The sequence below is a fragment of the Leptodactylus fuscus genome, chromosome 2, assembly GCF_031893055.1.
Source record: "Leptodactylus fuscus isolate aLepFus1 chromosome 2, aLepFus1.hap2, whole genome shotgun sequence".
Classification (NCBI taxonomy): domain Eukaryota; kingdom Metazoa; phylum Chordata; class Amphibia; order Anura; family Leptodactylidae; genus Leptodactylus; species Leptodactylus fuscus.
In genome coordinates this window covers 75598273-75617482 of record NC_134266.1, presented here as the reverse complement: position 1 = coordinate 75617482, position 19210 = coordinate 75598273, and the positions used below count along the sequence as shown (strand labels likewise).

Genomic DNA, 19210 nt, shown 5'->3' with positions numbered 1-19210 from the left:
GGGCTCAGTGATGTATTGTTAGTGGGCTCAGTGAGCAGGGTGGTGTAGTGTTAGTGGGCTCAGTGGTGTAGTGACAGGGGGTTCAGTGAGCAGAGTGGTTTATTGTTAGGGGGCTCAGTGGTGTAGTGTTAGTGGGCTCAGTGAGCAGGCCCCGGTCCTCTGGCCGCCTGCACAGTGTATAGCACTCGTACTTTCCGCCACCTTGTAGTAGAGGAGGTATCTGGCGCCCTGCTCATGGGGAGGGGCACGGGAGGGGGCAGTTACTCGGCGCCACTAGCCCGTCCTTGGCTCTGCAGTCCCGGCGCCTCCCCCGCCCCTCCCGTCACAGACACCTTACAATTGCATTGGTCGTGTCGGCCGCCAGAACCCGCCTCTCTACAAAGGAAGGTAGATATATTGGGAGGTGAGGAGAACAGAGGACCTCGCCGGGTCCAAGTTCCTCCCGTGCTCTCACCGGCAGCCATTGTCATTGAAACACCCTCATTGCTGCCTTGCCCTCCTCAAGTACCAGCTGTGCCACCTCCAGAGCGCCCATCGCAAGCCGCCTTACTCTACAACTTGTGACACGGGAGAGCACGAGCATTTCCTGAACTGAGCACTATTGTATCTACCCTTGTTCCGAGAAACAGAGGTCATCGGGACTGTATCTAAGCGTGCGTATCTAAGCCACACACAAGCTAAAAGAAGAAGCCATGGCCAGAGACAAAACCAAGGAGAACGACGGCGGCTGGAAGAAATTTCTGTGGAACCCGGAGAAGAAGGAGTTCCTGGGCAGAACAGGTGGCAGCTGGTGTAAGTATCCCCGGGTCTCCATCCTCCGTGCCCGCCGGGTATGCGGCAAGGTTACGTCTGAGGTGCCCTCTGTGCCAGGACAGTGTCTGGTGCCACAATGGCTACTGCCAGGAATGGGGCTCGTCACCCCGGCCGTCTCTATTGTCACATCCTTGTGCCTCTTGTTCTGGGTTTTGGGGGGAAAAGGTCATTTTGAAGGATACCATGGAGCCAATCTATAAGAGCTGAGGGAGAGGGAGGGGAAACCCTGCGTGTGTCATCGTCAGCCACTACAGCGCCCACAAGAGGGGGGCTCAATGCAGTTGTTGCCTTGCAATGGAAAATACGCAGATAGTAGATGGGGAGGGGGATGGGGAGAGGGGATGGACAGAGGCTGGGGAACATCTGTGGGGTGCTACATTGGTAGTGTCACTGCCTGAGAGGGGGCAGCAAGGAGTTAATGCTGCATCACTGCTCAAGGTTAGTCAAGGTGACAGGTTGGTAGCATGGGGGATGCCCACTGGTGGCGGTGACTGGGCATCTCTAGCAGCACATGTGCACATGATCCCCAGGGACAGGACTCACTAGCTGCAGGCACAAGACTGGTCAGGAATGAACAGGTCCTGGGAAGGTCGTCTCCTAGCAACCAGCTGTAACTTGAGTTAGGCCTCACAATAGAGCAGCCATTTCTTGGAGTGTCTGATCTGCCGCCAGCATGTACTGTATCAATGGGGTTAACTAAAATGTCTGTATTGTCCTGCCGGGCGCCTTGGAGGACTGGATTATTATACTAGCGGGCTGTCTTGGCGTCGCTTGGATGCACCATATACAATAGTATTATCCATAGTAGACGTTACATAGCGTGATCCGTTTTTCTGGTGTTTGTATCCTCAGATGTTATTTGCAATGTTTCCATTACTGGTTTCTTTTACCTGCTATGTTGATGTGACTGTTTTGTGACTAGGCTGTATTACTAGCGCCAACCAGGTGACTACGGGTGAGCTATAGCCCCATGTGATGGACGGAACAGGGAGCATTTCATGTACAGAAAATATCACCAGGAGATACAAGTCCTTCAGTCGTCCTCTTCTCTCCAGTCGGTATAGATTCTATTCATGCTAGTATCCTGGGCAATGTGGGTTGTATACAGGCTGTCACCCAGCTTCTCCAAGCTCCTGAATGGCAGATCTGCCTGGTTATACCGTGATGGATGTATATCTACCTTCAGGAGTACAGGAAAACTGGGTGACAAGTTGTGATATTGGCAGTCACTCAGCTTTTCCAGAAACAGACATTACTAAAACTGCTGACTAGAAGTTTAATGAGCCAGAAGAAGAGGACGAGTCAAGGACTTTATGTCGCTCATCCGTGTAAGCGGAAAATTGATGTGCTTTTTGAAAGGACCAACGTGGGCATTTCCGTGGCTTCCTGTGTTGTGTGACTAGTGGCAATATGTATTGTATATTGCAGCGTACATGCTACGGTAAATGACAACATAGTGACACTGGGCGAGGACGTGGAATTGGCCTGTAGGCGCGTACATTGCAGGCATACTGAACCCGTCACTTTATTTATAGTAACTTACAGACTTCTTGAAAATCTGCAAAGTCTTTGTTGTCCTCACTTGTAAAGTTGTGAAACACTTTTTTCTGTGTGCCAAGAATTCTGTCTGCTCTTAGTACAGCTGCATTTGGTACATGTGTATTCAGGACTCTAGGAAAGCTGAGTATCTGACTTCAGGGATACATTAGTGTCGCCTGGCTCTGTACAGATGTGCAGTATTTATGGCCGCCACAAGGAACACGATCTTCTCATTAAGACTTTGGAATTGTGTTATCTGTATTAGTGTCGGATGTGAAAGGTTGCAGTAGGTATGTGTGTGCTATGTATGTTTCCATAGACAAAGCATGTCGGGTGACACAGGGCCTGACGCCTGGTCAGAGTCACAGGCGGCATGTTTGCATAGCAGCAATGGTGCTTTTCTCCTCTCCTATGGCTGAGCTGTGGAAAAAATTTCCAAATCTCCCTGACGTCACTGACACTTGCTCAATGCTGCCTGGATACGGCTGTTAACTCTGAACATGCCTCTTGCTGACACTGGTGCAGGCAGCACACGGCTAGGCCTCGCTGTATCCAGGCTTATCGCTACACACTGAGCTTTTAATTAACAATGCTCCAGACCCGGCTCACTTTCCACAGACGCCAAGCAAGTGCCAGATTGGACTCTGCTTTATGTCACAAATTGGCTTTCTTTCACTGCAATTGGCCTGGATAACACGGAGGCCAAATCACTGGTTGTCCTGGTTCATTGCCCCATTTGTTCCTAGTTAACTATATCTTAATACACATCATTTTTCAGTTATTTTACATTTTTTTGAGTATGTTTAACAATTGTATTCCCTTTTTATTTTGCAGTTAAAATCTTGCTTTTCTATCTGGTATTCTATGGCTGTCTAGCTGGTATATTTATTGGGACCATTCAAGTGCTTCTATTAACCATCAGTATATATGAACCAAAGTATCAGGACCGCGTCGCCCCACCAGGTATGATTATGTTCCTATGGAAAGTGGAAGCAAAGGCTAGACTTTAACCCTTTCACCCCTGACATGAATGTTCCACCGTCGTCTTGCCGTCTTATCAGTTTTTGCGTGTGATTGACGACTTGGCAAAGCTTGAGATTAACCATCACATCTTGATCTATCCAGGTATACATATTCAGCAGAGTTGAGGTTGTCATTGACACTATATTGTGCAGATATGGTTTTATAAGGAAGGAAGCAGCAATAACAGCTCTGCTACAGTGGACATATACTATGAATAAATACAATTTTTAGTGACCTTTATAAGGTATAGTTATGTACATTAGGAATTATATTACTACTGTATCCCAGTGAAGGTTAAGTAACAGCAGCATAGTATACACTCGGAGTGTGATTTATATCATTTGCCGCATTGTCATCAAATTAAACTGAAATGTTATCCGCAGCCGTAAATAATAGCAATTTCTGATAATCTCTAATGGGATTAGGCAGAGAGATTGAGTTACTAGTCTCTGTTCTGCAGCTAATGCTTCCAGCCATTAGGAGGGATATTGGAGAAATAGCTGAATCTGTAGTGGCAGGCTGGTAGGATGCCCATGGACACAACCTATAGGTTTCACTACCTGGCCTGGCGTGTCCTACCAGAGCCTTGTGGTTCTACAGCAGCCATGTTGTCTGATGTGTTATGATTCTACTCCACTCCAGTACATTTACAAGGTCCCCCCTCCCATCATAGCTGAGGTAATTCTCCATTCTCTTAATAGGGAGCCTCACATATACAAATACTAAATAATTCAGCAGCCTGGCTGGATTACATGACAGCTTGTGCCTTCTAGTGTCTGTCTGCAGTCACGTGTGCTATATACAAGTTGTCTACTACTTGTATTTGTCCAGTCTGACGACATGAATATGACCACTTGCCTCAAATCCTGTGTCGGCAGCTACACTCCTTATCTAAAATGAACACACTGCACAACGTACGCCTCCATACCCTAAAAGGGAAGTGCATTTCTGCTTTTTTTCTGTCCACCATGTGCTTACTATGCTGACGAATGTGTTACATAGGAGGAGTGATCGCAGCTACTTCCCCTCCAGATATGACCTTGACTCTCTGGCGTAGTTAATGATTCACTCTTAAGGGATTTTTTTTCTTTTTCGGCCGTGTGTTCACGCAGCTTGGGACCAGTAAAGCTCCCCTGGTATACTGCTGGATATACAATAACTTGTACTAAATCATTTAGGCTGCGTACATAGGAATTATTCCTTACAAAAAGTTATTGTAGAATGATTACAGTAAAGGAGAACCCAGCACTCACTACAAGCCAGTGCCAAGAGCCTCTTTACTATACTGTCATGTACTTGATCCATATAGCTAATAATAGGGCAGGGCTGGTTTAACATTGTGGCATCAGTGGATATCTGAGCTGAGATCTTCTAGCACGTTTCCTAATTCTGTGTCACATCAGTTCTTACTACTACAGAGATCTTACAGAGCTTCCATAGGAAAGCAATGTCAATGTCTCCACTTATGGGATTTTCTGACTTTCTATAAACTGCTGTAAAAACAAATGTAGCTCCCTGGGGAATATGTCTCATCCATGCACAGGGCTAGAGATCTATTCATTCACACTGTGTTTATTGGGCGACTCCCATGTGCTGGCATGGATTGTGGAGACAGCCCATGTCTGAGGTTTAGGCAGAATCCGAGCAGCTATAAATGCCAGCCTGTATTGTGTCGACCAATCTGCAAGGCTGTGGTAAGCTCGTAGATACTAGGTGCTTCCAACCTTTACCTGTAGTGAGACTCTCTTAGCAAAGTCCTAGATCTATTGTCAAGATGTGAATTCCCAGAGTAGGTTTGCTCTATAAAATAACATACATTTCACATAACTTGATACAGCTAAGTGATGGAAAGCACAAACTCAAATGTAAAGCACTATGGAATTAATGGTGCTATATAAATAAACAATAATAATAGTATTTGCCCCCTCACTCATTGCATGTACACAGCGCCATCCACCATGTTGTGCCATACAGTGGTTTATAAGAAATCAGTATAAATAATTTCATCACCAGGTCGCATGGTTATAGACTGGACAGCCTTTAGGCTAAAGCTGTTTCTATTAATTGTAGACACCATTGCTTTTACAGAGAGAATAGTCATAGGCTACAACAGGCACCATTGGTGACAATTGTGTGAGCTGAACCTAAACCTAAAGATGTATAGTTCTCTTCTATTCTTTCTGGATCATGTGATGTAATGTCTGCGAGCATCGGGTAGACATGACCTCATGCCTAATGTCTGTTTGTTTCTTGTGGTTTGGGTTTAGAATTATTTGGAGGATCTTTATTGATAGGCTTCTTAAGATGTCACAAGATTATGGAGCCAAACAGAAATGGCGGGGGGTTGTTGTTGATGGGTACATATACATAGAGTAAGTGGTCACTTTATTATCTTACTACACATATCTAAAAGGCCAGTCACAGCAGTGAATGTATACAGCGCTATATACAAGCATATAAACAACATCGGATTAGCAGTTGTCACTCCTTTACCAACATTGTAACACCATGAAGGAGAATCTCTATATTCGGATCCATACTTAATCTGTGTCATGAAATCGGTTATGTCCTGTCCACTTAGAAGATGTAACTAGTGGAGGGTAATACATGTAGTACATGCTGCTTTATTATCTGGATTGTTGTCTGAATAGATTTTCTTTTGTATTTCAGGACTGACCCAGCTGCCCAAAGCTATAAAGGCAGAACTCTCCTATGATATAAGTGACCCGGCTTCATATGCAGAGTATGTGTCTAGCATTTCTAGGTTTTTAGAAAAGTATAATTCCAGCAAGCAAGAAGACAATGAGATATTTGAAGATTGCTCAAGTGAGTATTATGACCAGACTCCAGTCAAATAATAGAATGAAGTGTATGACTCTGGATGTACGTGACAGGCTGGTATCTAAAGCTCAAAGTAACTGGATACATTAGGATTAGTCAAAGGATCTTTACAACTTCCTACAAAAGCAAGCAGTGCTGGAATATTTATCATAAGGGATCAGCAATTGCTGTTGATGACCTATCCTTAAGATGGGGGGGATCCGACACCCAGCACCATACAGTTAGTGGAACCAGAAGCAAATGTTCTGTCCACTATGTAGTAGCAGTGATGTGGTAAAGACCTGTTCTTTAGGATGAATTATCTCAACCCATTCAGTGTGCGTGATCACAAGTTAGCGGATGAATGTTTGTATCAAAGATTGGTGGTTGAACCCATTTGCCTAATGTAGATTTACATATTCCAGGTGTACCCGCTAACTACGTGGAGCGTGGCCCAATTAATGGTGACACAGGCAAAAAGAGATCCTGTCGCTTTAAGAGGGATTGGCTTGGAAATTGCTCTGGTTTGGTTGATCCAACCTTTGGCTTTAAAGATGGCAGGCCCTGCGTGATTGTGAAGCTTAACCGAATTCTGGGATTTAAACCAAAGGTAAGATTCGTATTGTCGCCCATTGTGGATACCTTCACATCTAGGAATTTGGCACAGCCCAAAACTTACAAACCTTTATTTTATTGTTGTAGCCGCCAGCAAATGGAACATTTCCTGATGCCAATGGCATGTACAATGAATACGTCATTCCTATCCACTGTGAAGGAAAGGTAAGATCCCTAACCCATTTCTCTATGCTACCAACACTCTCCCATTATCTACAAAGGCTGCATCATAACATGTGCAGTTATCTGTGCGTGTTGCCCTGGTCACATCTTAACTTGTACATAAACAAGTGTCCTGGGTTTGTAGAATGATCATTAAAAATCGTTTTTTACAGCCATTGTTGCATCACGGTTGTCTGAATAGAGTCTTACTGACTTTACGCTATTGTAGCCAGCTGCCACTGATGGCTGTCAGTGCAACATTGGGACAGGCTGTCATAACACCAGCTTTAAGAACTAAGATCGCAGTGTGACCATAGGGCAATCCTGACCTGTATCTCGGTGATTATTTGTATTCTCAATAAAACAACAATTCTGGAGCTTCTTTTCTTAAAACTGTGTGTTGTGTTGCCTCTTTGCTATTCTTCCTAGAAATGTATAAAGATAAAAACTGTTGGGGGAGAGTCCCTGCAATCCAGTGCATTTGGTGCAGGGACACGCCTCCTTTGGCAAAGGTGACACCCAGTTGTCAATTTTATAAATATTCAGGTGCGTAACTGAGGAACAGCACAACCCAGTTATAAGAAAAGATGGTCCACAATGATAACTTCTGGGAATTCATGTAAAACACTAATATAGACCTGTTCGGAGTATTGACAGGGAAATGGCTTGTCCTGTAGTTCTCTAAGCATCCACATGAGTATTACTGAGGATGGCTAAAGAGGTGGATGCAATATGGTACATGATTCAATCCAATGTTGCAACTTTATTTACAGAAAGAAGAAGATCATCCTAAAATCAATAGGATTGACTACTATGGCATGGCCGGATTCGCTGGATTTCCCTTGAACTACTATCCTTACTATGGAAAGCTGCTACAACCCAACTATCTACAACCCCTTATTGCTGTGCAATTTACCAACATCAGCGCAAACACCGAAGTCCGTATCGAGTGCAAGGCATTTGGGGAGAACATAGATTATAGCGACAAAGACCGTTTCCAGGGACGCTTCGATATAAAGCTGGAGATTAAGAGCAGCTGATCGCAAGCGCCACCTCCGTAATACCGTAATCTAAAATGAAAAAAAGAAAAACTTTTAGTCTTGAACAAACTGTCATGTATGGGACCTTCACTAAGTATATATGCTTTACACTAGCTTTCTGCATTTACTAGGGTTAGAATGTAAAATCAAGGTGTAGCAATAGCAACAAGTATTTATTTACTGTAAATGAGAGAAACTAATAAATGACTTGAACCTTGGGAGATGCCCGCTATGCTGTAAATTATGATTCCATAATCCAAATGTAGTGAGCAATGTTTTTGGCCCCAGAATGTTGCTACATTGTGTATTTTATTTTTTTAGTGTATTGTACAGTAGCAGATGTGCAGACTCTACACTTTCCGCCAAGCCATGTGGGTTTTTTTTTTTTTTTTTTTTTTTTTTTTTTTGTGAGCAGGCTTTTAGTCCAAGGTGTAAATACTCTGTATCGGGAATAAAACTGGCATAGTAGTAAGATGGCCAACCAATGAGAATATTTCTTAGCACTCCATAAATCCTTTCATGTGGCATTGATTTTATTTGTAAGAGGGGGACTGGGCTTTCCCTGTTTCTTTTTTCCTTTCTTTAGATTCACTTTATGCAACAGGTGATGGGTTGTGCTTTGCTTTGTATTTAATGCTTTTATATGAAGCCTTCCCCCTCATTTCTTCTGTATGTTATGAAGGTGTGTTGAAGCCTGGGTCTGACTGTCACTTTTGCCAGGAATAGGGCTAATTGTTTTGCGTTATATATATATATTTTATTTTTTTTCAGGAAGCATCGCAGTTTTGGTGCTGTGTCTTTACAAATGTTTTAACCATTTTCATGGTGGAAGAATTTTATATTTATGCAGTTGTACAATTTTATTTTTCTTCAAGAAAAAGTAATGTATGAAATAAACCAAAGTCACGTGTTGAAAAATAAATCTTTATTTTAAAACAAGTTTAAAAAAAAAAAATGCAATGCAGTATCCCATAGGATGTATTATTACATGTCTACTGTGCGCACATTGTCCGAACATCTGTAATATTTGCAAGGAGTTGAGTGCTCTTTCAGTCAAAACATCAGACAATAAAATGAATAATCCAATTCCTACTTGTGTCTTTCTTTTGGTGGCACTTCAGCTGTCTAGAATCTTGAAGAAATATTGGACCTAGAAAAGAAGACATCTACAGTTAGTCCATTAGCTGTGACTGTAATACGGTTGTTCTGCAGCTTACCCAGCCATGAGTTTGTCACCATGGTCCTAGCAGCTCAACCCCTCCCCCGATGGCTAGTCATCGCTGGCATGTCCCTCCACATTTAATGTACTATTACACAGGATTCTATCAATTCAGTGACGTCAAAAGAGTCTTCCTCTAGCTTGGCAATCCCCAACCTTTCTTCTACCGAGAACCACATTCATGTAGGCCAACTTTCCTGTGGCCCGGCAGGGTTGGGGTGAAATCACGGCTCATAAGAAAACACATTAGGCTAAGGCCCCATGGGACGATCTGCAGTGCTAAATGTGGGAATGCGTCACGGTTCTTTCCGCAGCGCTTTGAACAAAGTTCACTGAGTTTTCCTGCGGACTTTCTGTTACAATTATATCTACAGGAAAGTGTCGGGCATTACTGTAGATCTAAGAAATTTTTGGAAACCACAGCGTGCCCGCGCTGCAGTTTTAAACGCAAAGTGGGCATGGGATTTGCATGAATCCCTTCCACTTTGCAGTTAGCGATTTTATTTTTTTTTTTTCCCATTTCCAACCCATTGGGCCCAGCCTAAAGTGTATATTTAATGATCACATGTATACATTTCTCCCTAGGATACCTCTGCTCTAGCTAACATGACATGATTCTGAGAATAACCCCTCTCAGATTTATATGCCCTAATAGGACATATGGACAGGGATTGTCTTGAGGTGATGCCCACTTTGCACGCACTACATTAGTGTTGTATTTGTGGCAGATTTTATTTATTTACAACCATATATAGGTACTTTATTGGCAGAAACCCAATCACTACTAGAATTCAGCCTATACCAGTACAATAGATACTCCAACTGTATCTCATCTCTTTGTGAATAGCTTTTACGATTTGGCCCAATCTACTTTTAGACTGAGGCCCCACGTTGTGGAAACGCAGCTTCTTTTGATTCAGATTTTGCTGCGTTGTTTGAGCCAAAGCCAAGAATGGCTACAGAAGTAATGGGGAAATATATAGGAAGTTCTTATACTTTTACCTTCTGTTCGGTCCACTCTTGGCTATGGCTCAAAAAACTGCAATAAAATCTGCAACAAAAAAGAGCTGAATTTCCCCAACCCGTTGGGGGTTATTTATCATCTGCCCCTTTTTTGGCCATACTTTTCGTAGGTATACTTTTTTTTTTTTTTTTTAGACTAGTTTTACTATGGTGCATATTTATGATATAGGCGCACATGTTAGTCTAGAGGCGCCTTTATAGGCCATGTGCACTTTTTCATGTTTTTTGTAATCTGACAGAATCTTTTACGCTGTCCATGTACTGGAGTGCACTTTTACCTTTTTTGCCCCTTCTAAAAAGGAACAAGTCATAAATACAGCGTAAAAAGGATTTACATTTAGGCCAAGCCCCCTTTTCTTGTCAAAAAGCAAAAAAGAGGCAAGAGCAGCATAGGGAATGAAAAAGACCTCATAAAGCCAGGGCCCCATGGGCTGGAAATGCCGCGATTTGCCGCGGCGGGAAAAATCGCAGCGTTTTGCAGTACTTGCAAAGTGGATGGGATTGATGTGAATCCCTTCTCCACTTTGCAGAAGAAATCGCAGCGCGGACACGGTGCGATTTCCAAAACTGCTGCGGTTTTGCAAATCGCAGCATGTCAATTATATCTACGGAATGGCCAGCAGCTTCCCCGTAGATATAATTGTAACAGAAAGTCCGTGGAGGAAAACTTTCTGGTCAAAGTGCTGCAGGAAGAACCGCAATGCGTTCATGCCGCGGTTGTTCCCGCAGCGGTCTAGCGCTGTGTTTCCAGCCCGTGGGGCCTTAGCCTAAAGGCGTAATTTATGCCAAAAAAAAGTTGCAAGTAGTTTAAGAAATGTGCCCCATTGAAATCAATGTTTTTTTTAATAAGATGTTACGAATCAGTTTTTATGATCTTTAGACAGATCATAGAAAAGGATAACATGCGGAGACCACAATCCAGGTGTGAACGCAGCCTAAGGCCGGGGCCGCACATAACTTAAATGCCATGGTCTTTTACTGTACCTACATGGTGGAAGCTTAATCCATTCCATGTACTGTAGAAAAACATCTGCAGCAGAAATGATGCGATATTAAAAACTGTTGCGTTTTTTTAAATCGCAGCATGTCTGGTGTTTTCAGTATAGGTATAACAGAAGTAAAAGTCCAAAGAGGAAAACTCTGCGGACTTTCTGTGAAAAGCGCTGTGTGAAAAACTGCAATGTGTTTCCACCATATTTTTTCCTGCAGCAGTTTTTGGCCAGGGCCTGCTACATGGGGCTTAGTCTGAGGCCTCATGCACATCTGGTCAGGTGCATGGTAAACATGTGCTTGCAATTTTTCATCAGAAAAAGTGCTGTGTAAACATAGCCTTACTATGCATTTGCCTGTGTGCTAACAGCCATTAAATTGTCATAATAGAAATATGCTAGGGGCCACACGGTGGCTCAGTGGTTAGCACTGCAGCCTTGCAGCGCTGGAGTCCTGGTGTTCAAATCCCGCCAAGGACCTAAAACCATCTGCAAGGAGTTTGTATGTTCTCCCCGTGTTTGCATGGATTTCCATCCCATGTTTCAAAAAAGACATACTGATAGGGAAAAATGTACATTGTGAGCTCTATGTGGGGCTCACAATCTACATAAAAAATAAATAAATAAATAATAGAAATATGCTATTCATAACTGCAATAAAATACTACACATGTTTCTTAAGTTAAAATAAAAAAATCATGGTGTAAACACAGCCTTATATTCCTCCCCTTTGCACTTACTATGTTGTACCTGTTCTGGCTCTTCTTTTAGGTGTAGCCCAAAAATAACCAGTAATCCTAGGCTCAGACACACTAGGGGAAATTTATCAATCTGGCTACAGCCGATTTTTTGGCACAGAAGGATAATATTGTGGTACAGAATAGGCACAAGGCCCTTTCTTGCACCAAATGTGCACAGCAATCCCAGTTCTGCACCTTGTTCATCACAATATATGAATGTGAACGAGAACGTTCGTCATATTTATTATAACTTGCCAGTTTTCTGGTGTGAATTATAATGCAAATCTATACCAATTCCTAACTGCCATAGATCTCCATATGATCACGAGCCTCTTTATAAATCAGTCGTGCCCATTCAGAGCAAACTATTCAGGGAAAATCCTCTACTAGGAACAGCTTTATGCTGGTACACCTGTAATGCTGTGAAGGATTGGGACAGTTTCCTCTGCCTCACCTATTAGGTCTTCTCAAAAATACCATCAGATAGACATTAAATAGAAAAGATTCTAGTTCTCCTTTTTGTTATAGTTTATGGCTTAAAAAATCGTGGTTAAACAGCATGTGAGAAAGCATCCCAAGGATTCCTTGTAGAAACGGTATATTTAGTGCCTTGTATTGAATTTGATCTAAAGCCATATTTAACACTTGACACCCAATGCACATGGGGGAATCCGGCCTGGAAAATCCAGGCAGTGCTTCAGCCAAATCTCCTGGCCTAAACCAGTCAGTAGACTGAGATTCTATGCATCATACTAATCTAAAATGCTGAGAGACCCTGTCCATATCGACAGAAGAACTGCAAGTTGGAAGGGACTCCTACCATCATAGACCACAATGACGCAAGGACTCCCAGTCTCCGTACTAGGTTTGGCCAGGAGATTTGGACTGCATGACCCCGATTATCCCCAGTACATAGGGCCTAGTATGTGGTCACATGTACAAAGACTAAAGCTAAGCCCACAAATTGAGAAGCACAGCTAAGAAAAAACACTGTGGAAAAAATCACAGTAAAAACTAACTGCGTTTTTGCTGAGTTTTTCTCTGTGGATTTTCTTACCTATAGGGAAAACGCAAATATTTCCGCAGGTATAATTGACACGCTGTGTTTTTGAAAAAGCTTCTTTTCCTGCAATGTGTGAATGGGATTAACCAGAATCTTGTTCACTTTGCAGGTACTGTAAAACGCTGCGTTTTTTCTGCATTATTTCCGCTACGGGTAGTTTTAGCATAAAGGTGGAAATACCCCTTAGGCTGAATTCACACGGAGTAAACTGGCGCGCAATCTTGCACGTATACATGTATAACGCGCGTTATTTTGCGCCCAAAATTACAGGCGCAAAATAACGCACGTTATACAATCGTAATCCCCATTGAAATCAATTGGATCTTTTTTGAGTGTGCAAACTCTGACACGTGTATACGTGCCAGATTGCGCGCCAGTTTACTCCGTGTGAACTGCCCCTTAGACAACTGTTGGACAACGGCATGATTGAGGGTGTACAAATTCTCAATAGAAAGAGGAGAATAAAGCCAGGCTGCTCTGACTGTAACTTATTTGAGAGCAAAGGGATGAGGCATGTTGAAACCCAACATCCTAAAACCCTTCTTTCCCCTGCCACTGAGAGTCAGGACACTCCATACATGTTGGTTGGTCCCACCCAGACTGGGTTCAGTTGATATTTAATGTGTATGCCAAGAAAAAGTATTTACCCTCTATCTATAGGATAGAGGAAAAATATCTGATTGGTGAGGGTCTGACTGCTGAGACCCCCAACCAAGCTAAGATAGGAGGCGTTTTCCAGACTTTCAAGGACTGCACTCTGCTATTTCTGGCGCTCCCATTGAAGTGCTGTCCAATGAGCTTACTACATTCAGTCAGGCTGAATTCACAACAGGGGGAAACACCCCCGTTCTAGGGATTAAGCAGGAATTTATCTTCTATTCCAGGGGTCAGCCACCTTCGGCACTCCAGCTGCTGTGAAACTACAACTCCCAACATATTCCATGGAAATTCCAAGAACAGCAGAGCAAGTATGCATGCTGGGAGTTGTAGTTTTACAACTGCTTGAAGTGCCTACCTGGGGTCTATCCTATAAATACTTTTTGTGACATAACCCCTTCTACTTCATTGTAAGGTAGGGTTCGCACTACTGTTGGATTCCGTTCAGAAGGTGTCCATTAAAAAAAAAAAAGAAGGAATCTATCATAACAGACACAAACAAACAGTAACTGATGGATATGAATTACTGTTCATTAGAGGTCCGTTGCCCATTGACTTCAATGTTAGAAAAATAACCTGCTGACTGTGTTTTTAAAGGGACAGAATAGTCCTGCATGTAGGATTTTTTTTGTCCGTTTAAAAAACCAACATGGGTGTAAACGGACACAAGATAAAATCCCATTGAAATGCATGGAAATTCCAGACGGACCAGTTAGTGTCCAGTCCAGACGGACCAGTTAGTGTCCAGTCCAGACGGACCAGTTAGTGTCCATTGCTAAAATCTTGTATGGACAATAGCCATGGCCACTGCTGACCGAATCCAACCACAGTGTGAACGTTAGACTGTAGATTGGTTAATCAATATGTTTCCCAAAAACAACCATGAGGTAATCTTCTGGAACTGTTTTAGCAATATATAGCTGATCATAAGACTGAAGCCCCATGTTGCACAAACACAGCTTTTTTTGTTGTAGATTTTGCTGCATTTTTTTAAGTTAAGAGAATGGCTTCAAAAGGAATGGGAAATATATGGGAAGTCCTTATATCTCTGCCTTCTGCTCAACCAACTCCAGGTCTTGGCTCAAAAAACTGCAGCAAAATCTGCAACAAAAAAGCTGCTTTTCTGCAATATGGGGCCTTAGCCTTGGGATAAGTTCCGTCACGCAGCAAAACCACGGGAAAAACCATGGCAATAACGCATCGCAGTTCTTTCTGCAGCGCTTTAGACGAAAGTTCGCAGAGGTTTCCTCTGCGGATTTTCTGTTTCAATTATACCTATGGGGAAACTGCCAGCGTTTCCATAGGTATAATGGACATGCTGCGATTTCCAAAACCACGCTGGATTTGGAAATCGTGATGTGTCTGCACCGCAGTTTTTACCGCAAAGTGTGCATGGGATTCGCTACAATCCCATCCACTTTGTCCTGACTGTAATACGCCACAATTTTTCCCGCAGCGTTTCCGCTGCAGGCAAATCGCAGTGTTTGCACCATGTGAGGCCCTGGCCTAAAGCAGTGTTTTGTATTTAGTATATGATAATTTTAATTGAAGGTGTTAATTCTATTGCTACTTAGGAGATAGGATAAGTAAAAGAAGTGTTACTCATCACAGTGATCCCCTGCTGCGCCAATACTTCAGGGTCCCTCTTGACACATAAGATATGATTGGTCAGGTAATGACTGGCTTCAGTAAGGCCGGGTTCACCCTGGGTTTTTTGGGCCGGAATTTGAAGAGGCCACCTCAGATTCCAATCCAAAAAACAGTTTCCCGCGACTGGATGCCGCTGTACTACATCGGCATCCAGTCACAGCATTCCACTCCGGATTAACCCCAAATGAATGGGCCTAGTCGGGAGGGTGGTGTCGCGAGGCGGATGTCCACAGCTGAATCAGCCATGGAATACGCCTGAAGAAAGAGCATGTCGATTCTTTTTTTACCCGCAAGCGGAAACATACTGCTCTCGGAAAAAGTAAATGACCGGCTCCCATTGATTTTAATGGGAGGCGTTTTTTTGGTCAGGATTCCGCGTCAAAATCCTGACCAAAAAAACCCGTGTGAACTCAGCCTAAAGACCACCTCGACCAGTTACTGGCTGAGCTGCACTTCCGGTCTGGTGAGGGGGTTGAGGAAACAGAGACTGGCAGTGTATTGCTTACCGTATATTCTTTTTTAACCCAATATGAGCCTGTTGTCAGAATTTTTCCCACCAGATAACCCCTTTAACTACTGAGCCACCATGAACCATAATTTGGATAAAATATACGATCACTTTCATTCACTTACACAAGGTCTTTCCTTTCTGCAATGCTTTGTGTTTCTTATATGTATTGATCCCAATGCTAAGTAAGTAGGTGGGAGTTCATCTAAATCTCTTGTCTATACATTATAAACCCTTTTAGGGTCTATTTATAGAGTATAGCAATTTTCTATGCTAATCACCATAACGCCTCCTCTAGTATACGCTGTGCTACACTTCCGTGACTGCCGTTTTAGAACCAAGGCTTTCACAATACAACACACATATGCGCATTAGTCAGCCAGCAGGAGCTTTACCACAATTCTGCCCAACAGGATACACTTATTCAGTAAACGCAATAGGAAGTAATATGTTATACCTAAAAATAAGTCTTATAAAGCTGAATTGCATTTTTATGGTCTCAGTTAATACTAACTACATAAAAGTACAGAGAATCACAACCTTGAAAGTCGGCCACTGTAACAGTCCAAGGGTACAATATCCCTCAAATGAATGAAAACCAAAAGACAGGGGTTTTTAGAAAAGGGAAGCTGGAGTTTGGGGGCATCACGGTGGCTCAGTGGTTAGCACTGCAGCCTTGCAGCGCTGGAGTCCTCGGTTCAAATCCAGACATCATCTGCAAGGAGTTTGTATGTTCTCCCCATGTTTGTGTGGATTTCCTCCCGTATTTCAAAGACATACTGGTTGGGAAATGGGGCTCACACTCTACATTAAAAAAAAAAGTTTCAGCTAGTTCAAGTAATATTGCATTAAATTATTTTGACACCTTATCTTGCCATATCGGTAAAAAGGATTTCCAGCTGTTAAACCCATCTGGATCTGCGGCAACTGCGACAGCCAATGACATTGTTCAATTATCACTGGCCGTTGCAGAAAGTCGGAACTTCAGGCACATGCAGCAGCTAAGGCGCGTGTCCTCAGCCTAAAAAAACAACTTGTCAATTTATGGCAAAATCTGTCTTGCAGATAAGAAAGTTCAGCTGACAGCTATTTCCTCTGACCCCCCCTAATAACATACACACAATGGACTGTGCATACATATACACCGCCATACAGAGAGACAGATAAGCTGCCTCCAGATACCCCTGATACCAACTATATAGCTTGGAAAAGGGGCATCTAATACCCCAAAACACATTGCTTTTAATTGGACTTGATAAAAAGTATCATATGTAATGATACACTAAGGCCTCTTGCAGATGACTGTGACCATGACTGGTGTGCTATCTGTGTATTGCATGGATAGCACACGGATCCATTCATTTCTATGGGCCTGTACACATGACCATGAATTACATGGTTACATGTGCAGGCTGACAGTCCAGGCCGCAAAATATAGAACTATATAGGTCCTATTCTTCTGACATTCGTGTGTCCCCTTGCACTTCATGGCCGGCTGGAAGCATATGGTCATGTAAAACCAGCCTAAAAGTCACAGGGATCTTTGCACTAGAAAGTAGTAGTTTGCACTGGATGAAGTAACCTGCTTCCAGCTCTGTTCACTGTATGGCTCTGGCACCAATTAAGATTAAAGGCCATATTGTGCAAATGCTGCTTTTTTTTTCTTGCAGATTTTGCAGCTGTTTTTTGAGCCAAAGTCAGGAATGGATTGAGCATATGGGAGAAGTGTTTCCTTTATATTTCCCATTCCTAGTGTAGCCACAACAAAAAACAGTGTGCGGCCTCAGTCTAAAGCTAATCTGTGACTAGTACCCAGCAGATCAACCTAGCCTAGAGATATGTTAGGGTCACCTGAATCAAATGGCATTTTCGTCTTGTGAGTTGATGCCTCCATTGCTGAGATATTTACACATAGTGGTGATTCAATTGTATGAATAAATGGGGAGGGGGCTATCATGCCTCTTGCCAGTGTGTTCATTGACACGTTCAGCATTTATTATGTAGAGTCAGATTATGTAGAGACATTTAGATGTTGTCAATGTTTGCATTCAGGAAGAATAAGGAGGGAGTAGCATAATGCAAAGTTTTAAGAACAAATGATCTAACATAGTAATTTAGTGGGAAACATACACATCAGGAGAGGTGACAGAAGCCGCTGAGGATCAGTGGGAGTGCCAGCAGTCAGACCCTCACCAATCGCCAAGTGATGGCATATCTTAGAAATGTGAGAAGTGATGGAGTCACTTATAGACCAGACTTAAGCACAGACATGGGAAAATGTCATCTAAACATGGGAATGAATTCACTTGCGGTTCCACTTTAAGACTGCAATGAAACTGAATGAGTCAGGTAGTTAGTTATTAGCTGTGCCTCACATGTCCAAAGTTTCTCCAGATAATCTGTAACCTTCTTGTATCTTTGACAGTATAAATGGTAGAGAGCAACGTAATATGTAACTTGTTCAGCTGTCATTAACATGGCTGAAAACTACTTTTCAGAAACTAGAAACTCTTCTACTGATTTCTCATAAGAAAAAGCAATGTCCAAATGTGAGCCAAGCGGGTACGTCTATGACGCAGTCAAGAGAAATAGATGTTGGCAAAATGAGCATTCAGCTGACAGCTACCTAAGGCCGGGTTCACACGGTGTTTTTTGGTCGGGAGCCTGAGGTGGAGGTGGCCTTAGGTTCCAGTCCAAAATACAGGTAGCTGCGACTGAATGTTCGTGCACTGCACCGGCCATCAGGTCGCACACTCCGCTCTGGATTAGGCCCAAATGAATGGGCCTAGTCGGGAGGAGGGAGTGTCTTCAGGCGGATTCAATGGGAGCCGTCTTTTTGGTCAGGATTTTGAGGCGGCTACGGCCTCAAATCCTGAGCAAAATACCCCGTGTGAACTGAGCCTAAGACATGTGGTGCTGTATTTTAGATATCTGGGGCTGTCCTACTTGTCTGACAACCACTCCACGCAGAACAGGGAGTAAAACACTGCTGTTCTTGTAAAAATATGGGGGTCTCAGCAGCTGCATACCCACCGGTCTACATATTAGCCAAGAAAAGATAGGAAAACCCCTTTAGGCTAAGGCCACACATTGTGTCAAAGCGTTGTTTTTTGTTGTTGCATATTTTGCTGATATTTTCTTAAGTCAAAGCCAGGTAGAACCATAAGAACTTCTTTTTGAAGCCATTCTTAACTTTGGCTCAAAGAAATGCAGCTTTTCCACAACATGTAGCCGTGCTAAAGCGATGCAGGAACAACCGCGGTAGGAACGCATCGCGGTTCTTCCCACAGCGCTTTGAATAGAAAGTTCACTGAGTTGTCCTCCATGGACTTTCTGTTACCATTATATC

General features: G+C 43.0%; 2 protein-coding genes across 3 annotated transcripts in view; one reads left to right on the top strand and one right to left on the bottom strand.

The window, feature by feature from the left end:
• Positions 1-357: 357 nt before the first annotated feature.
• Positions 358-9098, top strand: ATP1B1 (ATPase Na+/K+ transporting subunit beta 1). The gene is made up of 6 exons (XM_075264038.1): positions 358-792; positions 3187-3315; positions 6046-6201; positions 6621-6805; positions 6898-6975; positions 7746-9098. Exons 1-6 carry the CDS (start codon positions 693-695, stop codon positions 8010-8012), a joined length of 915 nt encoding a protein of 304 aa, XP_075120139.1. The 5' UTR covers positions 358-692; the 3' UTR covers positions 8013-9098.
• NME7 (NME/NM23 family member 7) overlaps positions 8923-19210 on the bottom strand; it is a 115136-nt gene continuing 104848 nt past the window's right edge. For both annotated transcript variants that reach the window (XM_075264025.1, XM_075264026.1), the window contains one exon: positions 8923-9162. In XM_075264025.1, coding sequence (XP_075120126.1) covers positions 9130-9162 — 33 coding nt within the window. In that variant the 3' untranslated portion in view covers positions 8923-9129. The remainder of the gene's footprint in view (positions 9163-19210) is intronic.

What these genes read in the sequence shown, in the direction of transcription:
- ATP1B1 (XM_075264038.1), top strand. Translation starts at nt 693, where the DNA reads ATGGCCAGAGACAAAACCAAGGAGAACGACGGCGGCTGGAAGAAATTT. An exon ending in CAGAACAGGTGGCAGCTGGT is followed by an intron (nt 793 to 3,186) that starts GTAAGTATCCCC and finishes TTTATTTTGCAG; the next exon opens with TTAAAATCTTGCTTTTCTAT. An exon ending in CTATCCACTGTGAAGGAAAG is followed by an intron (nt 6,976 to 7,745) that starts GTAAGATCCCTA and finishes CTTTATTTACAG; the next exon opens with AAAGAAGAAGATCATCCTAA.